Raw genomic sequence first — 14,322 nt, 5'->3', positions numbered from 1 at the left:
AAAAAAAACCTGATTTTGAAACCTTTAAATTGACAATAGGGTGCAGTTATAATGACTTAAGTTACATTCAAAATGACTGGTCATTGCAGAGCACATTATGCAACTGGAGATAGGACCTTATCACCTGATATCTTTTATGACATCATTGATTGAGCAATGAAACAGTTGCACTACATCGTTTATTTCAGTTTCAAACAAGAGCACCGCCTTGCGGGTGCAGACCGCTCATCTATTTTCTTTTTAAAGGTGAAGGGACTCTCATTTTCAATCACAAAGGAGGGAGGAGTGGAGTGAAGAGGGGTGTATAGTGTGGGGTTGTGGACATTTATTACATTATCTTCCAAAAAAGCGAAAAAAAAAAAATAAAATAAAAAAATCGGGGGGGGGGGGGGGGGGGTATAGTGTGAGGGTGTGGTGATAATTTGTGAGATGATCTTAAAAAAAAAAAAAAAAAAAAAAAAATCAAAAAAAAATTTGGGGGGGGGGGTGGGGGGGTGGGGTGGGGGTATAGTGTGAGGGTGTGGTGGTCATTTGTGAGATGATCTTATAAAAAAAAAAAAAAAAAAAAAAAAAATTAGGGGGGGGGGAGGGGGGGAGGGGGGGGGAGGGCACGGGGGATGGTTTGGGTGAAGTCTATTGTGGTATGTCAGGTAAGAGTAGTTTCATCAAAGTATCAATCAAATCTAATCATAAATAAAGAAGTTATGGCAATTTTAGCAAAATTTAATAATTTGACCTTGAGAGTCAAGGTCATTCAAAGGTCAAAGTAAAATTCAAGTTGCCAGGTACAGTAACCTCATGATAGCATGTAAGTATTTGAAGTTTGAAAGCAATAGCCTTGATACTTCGAGTGGATCGAAACACAAAATTTAACCATATATTAAAAGTTACTAAGTCAAAAAAGGGCCATAATTCCGTAACAATGACAACCAGAGTTATGCAACTTGTCCTTTTACTGTACCCTTATGATAGTTTGTGAGTGTTCCAAGTATGAAAGCAATATCTATGATACTTTAGGGGTAAAGTGACCAAAACATAAATCTTAACCAAATTTTCAATTTTCTAAGTATAAAGGGCCCATAATTCCGTCCAAATGCCAGTCAGAGTTACATAACTTTGCCTGCACCGTCCCCTTATGATAGTTCATAAATCTTGCAAGTATGAAAGCAATAGCTTTGATACTGTAGGAATAAAGTGGACCTAAACACAAAACTTAATCAAATTTTCAATTTTCTAAGTATAAAAAGGGCACATAATTCTGTCAAAATGCCAGTCAGAGTTACATTACTTTGCCTGCACAGTCCCCTTATGATAGTTAGTAAGTGTTGCAAGTATGAAAGCAATAGCTTTGATGCTTAAGGAATAAAATGGACCTAAACACAAAACTTAACCAAAATTGTCAATTTTCTAAGTATAAAAAGGGCACATAATTCTGTCAAAATGCATGCCAGAGTTATCTAACTTTGCCTGCCCAGTCCCCTCATGATAGTAAGTAAGTGTACCAAGTTTGAATGCAATAGCATTGATACTTACTGAGAAAAGTGGAACTAAACGCAAAACTTAACCAAAATTTTCAATTTTTTAAGTATAAAAAGGGCACATAATTCTGTCAAAATGCACGCCAGAGTTATCTAACTTTGCCTGCCTAGTCCCCTCATGATAGTAAGTAAGTGTACCAAGTTTGAATGCAATAGCATTGATACTTTCTGAGAAAAGTGGACCTAAACGCAAAACTTAACCGGACGCCGACGCCAACGCCAACGCCAACGCCGACGCCGACGCCAAGGTGATGACAATAGCTCATAATTTTTTTTCAAAAAATAGATGAGCTAAAAATGTTTTTTCATTATTGATGATGTCGCAGGAGTGTAATAATGCCGTTTAATATTTTTAATACTACGCTGTAACACCTAGAAGTTACCTCACTAGCTATGGCATCATTAGACAAGAGATGTGATTGTCAGAAACACAATGCCCACTATTGTGCCCCTTTGAAATAAAATTTCAAAATATCATTTGGCAGGTTTAAAATTATCGCCCTTTTAAAGCTTATTACTTCCCTTGGATTGTATTTTTTTACTTTTGACCTTGAAGGATGACCTTGACCGTTCACCACTCAAAATGTGCAGCTTCATCATGAGATACACATGCATGCCAAATATCAAGTTGCTATCTTCAATATTGCGAAAGTTATGGCCCATGTAAAAGTTTTCGGACGGACACACAGACAGACAGACAGACGGACAAAAGTCAGACAGACAGACAGACATACAGATAGACAGACAGACAAACGGACTGACAGTACAACTGCTATATGCCACCCTACCGGGAGCATACAAATGTATCAGGGCATTTAGGCTCTGTGCATTTATCTTTAATTACTACACATGATGTACCTATGATATCAATAGAACATCATATCTGTTGTCATGTAATACGGAATTTATTACATTATATTTGTAAATTATGAAAACTCGGCAAAGCATCAGTTTTATCTTTTTCAAATAACTTGTGTAATAAATTCCATATTACATAACCACTCATACAATACATGTATCTCTATATCTCTACATTCCAAACAGCAATATCATGTAAACATGCATAAGGTTTGGTCAAATTGTTGTCAATGGAAACAAAATAAAATTGGAATAAACAATGGGTTCCCTCAGCTCTTGCATCACTGGGAACTGTGTAAGGTAGTGAAGTCTGCAGTGTACAAATGCTAAGGAAGTAAACAAGGCACTATTGTTACTTTAAATAAAACTTTGTCAATAATTTTAAAAGTTACATTATAAATAAATATTTATGCTTCCTGAAGAGGTGCTAGCAGACAGTTAGCATGGGTTGTCAGGTCTCATCTAGATGAATGCACATTAACAGGGATACAGTCATGCCATAGATTCATTCATCCTGCAAGTTTACTAAATAAACTCTAAAAAGATAATAATTCTTCATTGAAAATGAAAAAGTAGGAATAGTAGGAAGATTTGGTAAAAATATAGGAAAAAGTAGGATCATGATGAAAAAGTAGGAAATAGTAGGAAAAAGTATGACCGCTTGACAGCCTGGTAACTTATTAATTAGAGTCTTAAAAATGCTTCTAACAAGCGAAAGTATACGGTACTGCAAAATTGTGTACATGTTGTCTTCATTTCAGCTTTCTCTTAGTTGATAGGCTTACCATAAGTAATAATGACTAAAACAGTTGTTGATTATGAAAATTCTGTGATATGAAAAATTAAATAAACAGTTAATGGTACATAATACTGACATAATAAAACCAAACTTTACTACACACAGGCTCTCTACTGCCTCTCCACAAAAAACTAGGGCAAAAGTAGGGGAAGATTTTAGCAAAAAGTAGGGCAAAGTAGGTATTTTTACTGTTAAAAAGTAGGGCTAAAAAATAAAAGAATTACCATTTTTCAGCTGGAATTGATACAAATCCTAGTCCATCTGATGCTGTGAGAATGCCTTGTTCTGCCCATCCTTGAAATACAGGCACCTGAAATTTTTATTTCTCATTTAGCATCAATTTACACAGTGGAATAGAATAATGAACATAACATTCAAAACATACACTGTTAGTCTTATAAAGCAAAGTACAAAAGCCCTTAGTATTAACCCTTTCCTCCATGAATATGTACCAAACTTCACCCACTATGAATATATAAGTATTCTTGCACTAGTACTAAAACAAGGATTTTCTAACCACAGGCAATATTGAAGAATTATATATTTATTATAATTGTATAAGCAGACAGAGACTAAGGTCTATTCCGTTTGCAAAGGTGTTAAAATGAGTATAGTAAAATGTAAGATGTCAACATATACTGTACTGCTTAAGTGCAACATAATTATATGAAGGTATGATTGTCAAAATTTACAATCGCAAAAAAATTGCAGCAAGTCCAAAAGTACATGGGTGAAAGTTGAAAATTCCCAAAATACTGAAAATAAAATCTGGTGGCCTGGGGGTCGATTGGGCCCCTGGTGGGTCCAAGGCAAGTGCCCTGGCCAGGGGTCCAGAGGCCCCCGGAAGCTCCTGTAATTCAGCTTATTTGAAACAAACTACAAATGCCATGGTGTTAATCAAATTCTTATAAATTTATTAATTTTAAAGTAGATGTGTGTCCATAGGACACAGATGCCCCCACAATTTGGCTCTGTCAAAAAGATTCCGATCGTTTGCTAAATTAGGGGCCATAACTCCATATTTAGATATCTAATGCACTTGCATCAAAATACTCAAGTATACAAGTTCTCATGCCGACAACTATTCACAGAAAGATGGCTCTTGCAGTTATGCTTTTGAGTTATGTGCGACACAAACTTTGGGCTATGGACAGCCAGATGGACGGACAGACAATGGCAAATCACCCCCTCCCTTTTTTGTGGGGTCGTACAAAATTATTTACGATTAATATGATAGTTAGGAAAAGCAAGCGTTACATATAAACTTAAATGTATTGTGTAAGAAAGGAAAGCAGCATCTGCAATTACGAATTTAACCCATAAGGTTTAAAACACAGCATGGCATTTGTGGGTTTCCTCAGCTAGTAGCATCATTGGCAAAAAAAGAAACTTGACAGAGTAAAGTCTAGATGAAGCATGCATATCTGTCACCTCTATTTCAAGAAGCACATATGTCATGATTAAATATAACATACGTTTATTTTCACAGTGTAAAAAGATATTATCTTACCTAAAGACCAGTATGTCTGTACTGACTAGCCAAGGAACCATGGTGCTTTCAAGGATGGACATCACAAGGTGATCCCCCAAACACGTCTGAACTGTACTCATTACAAAAGATTCATAATGAATGGAAATCCTGCAAAATATCTAAAAAATAATCATGTAAGCCTTCATTTTACATTTTATTTATTTTACTTGCAAAATGAAAAAGTAGGGATAATAGGGCTATATTTTAAAAAAGTAGGGAAAAGTATGGTAAAGAAAAAAAAGTAGGGAAAAGTAGGGGCCAGTAGAAAGCATGTACACAGGACACAAATGTTCTGACCAAATTTCATGAAGATTGGGCAACTGAATTAAATAAAACTAGAGTGTTAACAAGATTTTACTATAGCCGTATAAGGAAAAATGCCCCGCCCCATTGGAAGCCATGTTTTTCAAGCAAACATAATTATTTTCGAACTCCTACAAGATATCATTGAGACCAATCTTCTGACCAAATTTCATGAAGATTAGACAATAAATGTGGCCTCTAGAGTGTTAACAAAGTTTTACTAAAGCCATATATAGCCATATAAGGAAAAATTCCCCGACCCTAGTGGCCATGTTTTTAAAGCAACAAAAAACATTTTCTAACTCATCCAAGATATCATTGGGACAAATCTTCAGACCAAGTTTCATGATGATCTGAAAATAAATGTGATCTCTAGAGTCTTAACAAGGTCATACATTTCAATATAATTCAAAATATAACTTAAGAAGAACATGTGTCGAAAAATGCGAAATAAGCGAGATATTTAATTCTGAAATCGAAAATGTCTGTACAGTAGAATTCGCCAGAATGTATATCATGCATGTACAATGTGAAACTTAATTTAGTTTAATGGTTGTTTTTAAATTCCTGCAGCGATGTCTATTCATTCGACACACGAACACTAACTCTGATCCTAATAAAAAGACGAATTCTTTGGTTATTGTAGGAAAATATGTACGAAATATCTTCGTCACCATCAGCTCGGGGCGCTTATTTGTCTTTGCTGCATTTTATGAAATTCGTCTTCAATATCTTGCCTATTTTGTGTTATTGTAACATGTATTTATCAATATATTACAATTTAACACATATATGAATCGTATAGTCTCGCTTCAATTGTTTGACAAAAGAATGCCATATTGTAGAGAATCATCAAACAATAAAAAACATATTCAAAAATTTGCTTTCTTCCAGAATGTAAAACAATCATTTATAATTAATTCCACTTAATATTCTTGTGCTTAAAACAAATATTTTACAAAGGGAGACAACTTTGTCAATTCAACATAATTTTTCATTTGCAGTTACTTCCCTTGACTTGAAAAACTAATAGTGTTCAAAAGCTGTTATTACTATATAAATATAAGAAAAATGACCCCCCCCCCCCCAGCAGCCATGCTTTTTTACCGATTTCGGACCATTTCCTAACCAAAAATGTGACTTCTAGAGTGTTCCCATGTCTCACGATATAAATATAGAGAAAAGTGCCCCGCCCCCTGGCGGCCATGTTTTTTCACCAATCTCGTCCAAGAAATCAATAAAACCAATGTTTTGACCAACTTTTATGATGATCGGGCAAAAATTAAGACTTCTAGAGTGTTAACAAGATTTCTCTATAGCCAAATAAGGAAAACTGCCCCGCCCACTGGCGGCCATGTTTTTCAACACACAGGAACCACTTTTGAACTCAATCAAGATATCATTAAGACAAACATTTTGACAAAGTAACATGAAGATTGAACATAAAATGTGACATCTACAGTGTTTACAAGATTTTTCTTTTTTTTTTACCTAGTGACCTAGTTTTTGACCAGGCACAACCCAGTTTCGAACTCAGCCGAGATTTTATTGGGGCAAAGCTTTTGACCAAGTTTCATGAAGATGGGACAAGAAATGTGGCCTCTAGAGTGTTTACGAGCAAATGTTTACGGACAGACATACGAAGGACAAAGACCGGTCAGAAAAGCTCACCTGAGCAATCAGGTGAGCTAAAAACAGTGATATTGAGATGCTGCAGATTTACCTTGACCTTTCACCACTCAAAATGTGCAGCTCCATGAGACACACATGCATACCAAATTTCAAGCTGCTATCTTCAATATTGCAAAAGTTATGACTAAGGTTAAAGTTTTGGGACACACACAATGAATGAATGAATGAATGAATGACTGACTGACTGACAGACAGACAGGCCAAAAACAATATACCCCCGATCATTTAATCCAGGGGCATAAAAAGGGGCTTTATGCTGAAAAATTGCAGGCCAGCTTTATGCAACTCAGTTACTGACCTTGCACAAAGACACAGACCACATTTGTGAAGTTCCAGTCCTGCACTAGAAACATGGAGATGCTTCATGTTTGTCTTAACCAATTTCCCAACCACAAAAAGGGGCTTTAATCTGATAAATTGCTGGCAAGTTATGGACACTGGTCTGTTACGGTGTTACCTCACACAATGAACACGTGTGTGAAGTTTAAGTTTAATATTTGTAGAACTTACCAACTTTGTACGTGTTGAATGCAAACCTTGACCTGAATTTCGTCACCAATGAAAACTTTAACAATATCTTTTTAAGTACAAAAGGGAAAATATACTTGCTTAAAGTTCATTCACAGTGGGCCTTGGTCAGTGTATGTTCATAAAGACACGAATATGCAAAGTATTATTTCATTAGCCTTAGAGGATGTAGAGATATGAATGGGCTGCATGCAAAAGTTGGTCAGAATTGTCTTGACCACTCTGGGCCCCTAGTTCAAAAAGGGGCTTTTATCAGCCTTGTGCAGGCCAGAGTAATGGAACTCGGTCAGTGACCTCACAGAATGACCCAAACAATGTTTCAATGGAATACCTGTAGTAGGAAGTGATATGGAAAGGCTGCAAATTAACTTTAGCCAATCTTTTAAACACACAAAGGAGAAAACATTCTGCATAATCACAGGTCAGAGTAATGGAACTTGGTAAGTGACCTCAAACAATGACCCTAAACATATGTTTCAATTGAGACCTAGAGTAGACAGGTTTTTTTTTTAGATGTTGCTTTTAAAGCTTAACCAGTTTTCAAAGCACAAAAAGGGTTGAAATTCTGCTTCTGCAGGTGAGAATTATTGAACTTGGTCAGTGACCACACACAATGACCCTGAACTTATGAGTGAAGTTTTAATTGAATTTTAAGTACAAACATTGAGATGGAGATGCACACGTACCTTAACCAGAACATCGCGCAAACGCAGACGTCACCATATTGGTGAGTAGTTATGCACACACCAACACCAACATTGGTGTGTAGTTACGCAAACACCAACATACTGGTCAGTAGTTATGCAAACGCAAACACCAACATACTGGTGAGTAGTTATGCAAACGCAGACACCAACATACTGGTGAGTAGTTACACAAACGCAGACACCAACATACTGGTGAGTAGTATTGCAAACGCAGACACCAACATATTGGTGAGTATTTACACACAAACGCAGACACCAACATATTGGTGAGTAGTTACACAAACGCAGACACCAACATATTGGTGAGAAGTTACACAAACGCTGACACCAACATATTGATGAGTAGTTACACAAATGCAGACACAAAAATATTGGTGAGTAGTTACACAAACACAGACACCAACATATTGGTGAGTAGTTAAGCAAACGCAAACACCAACATACTGGTGAGTAGTTATGCAAACCCAGACACCAACATATTGGTGAGTAGTTACACAAACGCAGACACCAACATATTGGTGAGTAGTTACACAAATGCAGACACTGCCATATTGGTGAGTAGTTACACAAACGCAGACACCAACATATTGGTGAGTAGTTACACAAACTCAGACACCAACCCATTGGGGAGTAGTTACACAAACACAGACACCAACATATTGGTGAGTAATTACACAAACGCAGACACCAATATACTGGTGAGTAGTTATGCGAACGCAGACACCAACATATTGGTGAGTAGTTACACAAATGCAGACACCAATATATTGGTTGAGTAGTAAAACCAACACTATATGGTGAATAGCCCATCTCAAAACTGACCTAAGTATCTGATTTATTAGTATACTATTAAGTTGATGGAATTGTACAAACTAGTATCTGTATTGTTTATGATATTTATAATTGACATTTGAAGCTTGCAACATTTTAAAAGCAAGGTAAGTTCATTGAATTGATATCCCCCGCCAATATGCTTCTGGACTTCTAAAGTGTTATATTTGACACTAAAAAAGCATTTTTTAAAGATACAAAGCGCCATAACTCCGTTAATAACAGATAGTGTACAATGCCATTTGGCTTGCATCATCCTCTTATCCATATATATACTCATACTAAGTTTCAATGAAATCTGCCAAAGCACTTCCAAGATATGGTTCCAGACACAAAAGTGCCGGACGGACAGACAGAAAGCGGGACAACGCCAAAACAATATCCCTCTGCCTATGGCGGGGGATAATTACAATTTTGCACATTTGCAATATGAAAGAAAGGAGGCAAAAGCTGACTTTGATTCAACAGATTTAAGAATTTTTGCACTGCATTCAGGAAAAAGTGGACTTAATGTATGTGCGTAGTATCACCCTGATTAGCCTGGGCAATCTGCACAGACTTATAAGAAACAAGACTATTGTCAAGCAATATGGTCCCCTACCAATGAAACTCCACCATTGTCAGATTTTATTTTTTAATGTTTTTGTTGCCATAGCAACCAGAATATTCGACGTAGGAACAAATTGAAATGACTTGCATAATCTCCATATTACCATCTAACCATGTTTCAAGTTTCATGAAAAAATATGAAGAACTGTTTAAGTTATTGCAGGATCCAGAAAAGTGTGACGGACATACTGACTGACTGACACACAGAGCGCAAACCATAAGTCCAATCCGGTTTCATCGGTAGCGGACCACACAGAGCGCAAACCACAAGTCCAATCCGGTTTCACCGGTAGCGGACAACAACACTTTCAGCTTCAATGATTTTTTTTTCAAAGTAAGTCTCTTCTTAGCAAATATTCAGTTTAGGTGTAAAGTGTCGTCCCTGATAAGCCTGTGCTGACTGCAGAGGCTATTCTGGGACAACGCTTAATGCACTTGCATCATGCCCAATATTCCAAAGTGCATCCCTCAATTACATTTTATCAGAAACAAACATATTGGTTGAGTAGTAAAACTAACACTATTTGGTGAACAGCCCACCTCAAAACTGACTTAAGTAGCTGATTTATTGGTATAGTATTAAGTTGATGGAATTGTACAAACTAGTATCTGTATTGTTTATAATATATATAATTGACATTTGAAGCTTGCGTCATTTTTAAAATAACAATTTTGCACATTTGTTGCAATATGAAAGAAGGGAGATTGCACATGCATCATGCCCAATATTCCAAAGTGCATCCCTCAATTACATTTTTGCACCTTTGTTGCAATATGAAAGAAAGGCAGGCTTAAGCTGTTGTTGTTAAAACAAACTTAAGAACATTTCACAAGTATGGGGCCAGGCAAGAGAAATTCGCCCCACCTTGAGTTCCTTCAGATCCAGGAAGGAGTCCTGTAGGATATTTTGTGAGTACTTCACTGTGAACGGCAGCAGGGCGGGGTGTCGGACCACAGACAGGCTCTCCGCCATTTCCCTGTCCTCTAGCTTAGAGTCAATGTCCGCAGGGTTGCAGTAGAATACAGACAGCTTGTCTGAAAGCAGTGACCCTTTCGTATTAACCCTTTACAGCTCAGATACGCATTTTGATGCAGTACCTAAGAAAATCTAATTATACAGGGGTGTCAATTGTCCTAAATTTTAAATCCGGAAAATTAAGCTGAGAGTCTGGGGCCGTAGGATAAAAGGAATAGAGGGCACAGCCCACCGAGCCCTAGCTTATTGTTCTTTTTATATAGTCTTTCTAATAGCAATTTCTGGTGAGTACAATGTGAAATATTATCAACAAGACCATCCGTAACACTGCATGTGTATTTTTCATTCTATAAAAATGTTATAAAGAATGTTGAAAATAAATTAAAATTGACTAACCATACCGTATCCGAAAACGACTGTCTGAAAACATGTCGAGATACGTCTTTTGCACATGAAATAAAATGTGCATATCATTTGACTGCAGAAAATGAAAACCAGTAGTCGGTAACCTAGCAAATACGCAATCAATTTATAATTTGGTTGACATATTGTTTTAAAATATGATATGGCAATGCTTTACTTTGCAAATAGATATTTTAAATTTTAAGATGGCAGACATTTGCAACATTCCTAAAATTGCATGGTTTTCGGAAAGTAGGTTTTGTAAGTTACTGCTCATGTCAGTGCCAGCCGCTTACCAATCAGAAATCAATACATAAAAGACCAGGCGAAATCAGTACCGAGCGCAAATGTCGGGAAAGCTGACGAGGCTTAAACAATATTCGTTTTCAAATGATCGCCCACTCAGGAGAATTTGTCCCTAAACACCCACCCCCCCTTAAACAAACTCGTCAGATTTACATTCATCTCAAAATCGACCCTGAACGGCTCAAATCTGAATTGACACCCCTGTTACATTTAGGACCTGTGATAATAAATGCAAGTTTTAAAGGTTTAATTTCCAACTCTATGGTACTTATGAGCAGCAAACAGCATAATAACTGAACAGACTGCGAGTTAAACTCGCAGGCTGTTTTTGTTTTATGGTGGTTGCATATAGCCGTTCCAACTTTGCTTCTGAACAGGAAAGGGTCAACATGGTTGGAAGGATTGAGGTCATATTCAATCTATTGCACAAGTTGACAGTTGCACATGGACAATTTCAAACAGCTTAAACAGATATCCACCTTTAAATCATACATGTATTTGCTTTAAAAGACAGATTTAAGAAATGTTCTGAAAAACAACAAGAGCTGTCACCATAGGATGACTTATGCCCCCTATAAACGCTTGATAGAAGTTATGAGCATTTTTCGAAACCTAAACGCAGATTTCGAAACCTAAACACGGACCCTTAGTTCAAGGTCAAGGTCACAGGGGTAAAAAATGTGTGCGTATGGAAAAGCCCCGTCCATATACACATGCATACCAAATATGAAGGTTATATCTCAAGGGACATAGAAGTTATGAGCATTTTTCGAAACCTAAACACAGATTTCGAAACCTAAACGCGGACCCTAAGTTCAAGGTCAAGGTCACAGGGGTGAAATTTTGTGTGTGTATGGAAAGGCCTTGTCCATATACACATGCATACCAAATATAAAGATTATATCACAAGGGACATAGACATTATGAGCATTTTTCGAAACCTAAACGCAGATTTCAAAACCTAAACGCGGACCCTAAGTTCAAGGTCAAGGTCACAGGGGTAAACAATTTTGTGCGTATGGAAAGGCCTTGTCCATATACACATGCATACCAAATATAAAGGTTATATCTCAAGGGACATAGAAGTTATGAGCATTTTTCGAAACCTAAATGCAGATTTCGAAACCTAAACGCGGACCCTAAGTAAGTTCAAGGTCAAGGTCACAGGGGTAAAATTTTGTGTGCATATGGAAAGGCCTCGTCCATATACACATGCATACCAAATATGAAGCATATATCTAAAGGGACATAGAAGTTATGAGCATTTTTCGAAACCTAAACGCAAAGTGTGACGGAAAGACAGACGGACAGACAGACAGATGGACGGACAGTCCGATCACTATATGCCCCCTTTTTTTCGAAAGGGGGCATAAAAACAACAGCAAACCTGATAATAAATCTTTGTCACAAGCAAGACTAAAACAGCCACATTTCTTTGACAGCTATGTTTATGGGTAAATAACACAGAAATAAATTAGCAGTAGGGATGAACGTTGTCATCATATAACATTAAGTTTTGGCTTAAAGGGGCCTTTTCATGTTTTGTTAAATTGACAAAATTGACAAAAAAAAAATGTTTCAGATTCGCAAATTTTCATTGTAGTTATGATATTTGCGTGGAAACAGTAATACTGAACATTTACCATTCTCTAAAACATCCATTATATGCATCTTTTGAGTTTTCAAAACCTGTAAATTATAAAGCATTACAAAATTGAAACAACTGAATAATTTGGAGAGTTCTGTTGTTATCGTTATATATTGTGACACTGCAAGAATTGCTTACATCAAGTATTAAATACCCAACTTAGTACATGAGCACAGATGGCCGAGTGGTTTAAGAGTTAGACTATTACTCAAAGGGTCAGTGAGCCCAGTTGAAAATAAGTATTTTTTCTTTCTTTAATTCAATTCTTGTTTTTTTACTGGAACTATTTAGTTCCAAGTTTTACCTATATCAATTTAAAGCATTCAATGAAAACTTCAAAACATGCCAAAATCTGTGAAAAAGTCCCTTTAAATGACTGAGGAATGTGGAGTAAGTTTGCTCAACAAATTATTTTGAATCATTTTTTAGCAAAACAACAACACTAATTTCCCAATTTTAGTCAAAATGCAGCAAATTTTCCCAATCCAAAGGGACCTGGCCCCATTTGCAATATGGTGAAAATAAACACTGTGGTGGATACCTTTTATTTTTTGTATTACTTGGGTAATTCTATTGAGCTTGCATCCACTGAACATGTACCTGCATCAGGCACTGTTCTTATTTGAGTCGAGTTCTGAGAAAACTGGGAATAATGCATGTGCGTAAAGTGTCGTCCCAGATTAGCCTGTGCAATCCGCACAGGCTAATCAGGAACGACACTTTCCGCTTTTATGGTGTTTTTAGTTTCAAATTAGTCCCTCCTTACTGAAAATCAAGTTACAGACAGCACAGGCTAATCTGGGACGACACTTTACGCACATGCATTATGCCCAGTTTTCTCAGAATGCGACTCATTTAATTATAACAACCAATCAACAAGTGAATTTAAATTGAGACTTTAAGAAACATGCAATAGATATTTCTGAAAAAGGGGCCGCCGAAAGCAAAAGAAATGTATGCGATTAAAAAAAAAATATGTTCAAAAGTGTCAGTAATGTTGGTCACTAAAGTACAAACATAGTTTTTTTTTTTTTTTGAAAGCCATGTGACATTAACAACACGTTTTATAGTAAACTTATAAAACAAACATTGTTATCAACAAATTTCTGGGCTGTTATATACTTGTCAAAGAACTGCAAGGACAGAGAAATGTTTTTCTATTAAAAGTTAGCAGCTTCTGCAAATATAGATTTTCCTTGGAAATTTTATGAACTGGGTCAAGAAAATGGTGCAAATGAAGTATTCACGAGTTACAAATATTTGTAAATTAAGATTTACTTAAGGAACTTCGCTTTTACATATTGTCCGCAAAGTGAGCCGAAGTTGAATGTTAAGAAAGACATTATAGAAAAGATCTTATACGATGTTGTATGTTCAGTTGCCGAAACAGTCGGAAAAGCTAAAAAAACGCGACACAACCGGTCCGAACTTAAACAAAAAACATTGAACGAGTGGAAGGGACAATACCTGTGGCCAATCATTGAAAAGATTGAAGGGGAGACCTTGTGAAATATGTAAAAATTCATCGAAGGCATGCAATCTTAGCACAGTTTGGGCATATGAAGGTACTTGAAAAATAAAATTGTATAATACT

General features: G+C 36.5%; 1 protein-coding gene across 1 annotated transcript in view; it reads right to left on the bottom strand.

Moving 5' to 3' along the window:
* Positions 1–14,322, bottom strand: part of LOC127834913 (uncharacterized) — a 37,240-nt gene that overhangs the window by 21,789 nt on the left and 1,129 nt on the right. Inside the window, exon 2 of the mRNA XM_052361047.1 lies at positions 10,262–10,431. Within this exon, the coding sequence (XP_052217007.1) occupies positions 10,262–10,431 (170 nt within the window). The remainder of the gene's footprint in view (positions 1–10,261; positions 10,432–14,322) is intronic.

This window comes from Dreissena polymorpha, chromosome 6, assembly GCF_020536995.1.
Source record: "Dreissena polymorpha isolate Duluth1 chromosome 6, UMN_Dpol_1.0, whole genome shotgun sequence".
NCBI classification, from domain to species: Eukaryota; Metazoa; Mollusca; class Bivalvia; order Myida; family Dreissenidae; genus Dreissena; species Dreissena polymorpha.
Note: the sequence above shows the minus strand (reverse complement) of the source record. Positions and strands in the feature narration are given on the sequence as shown.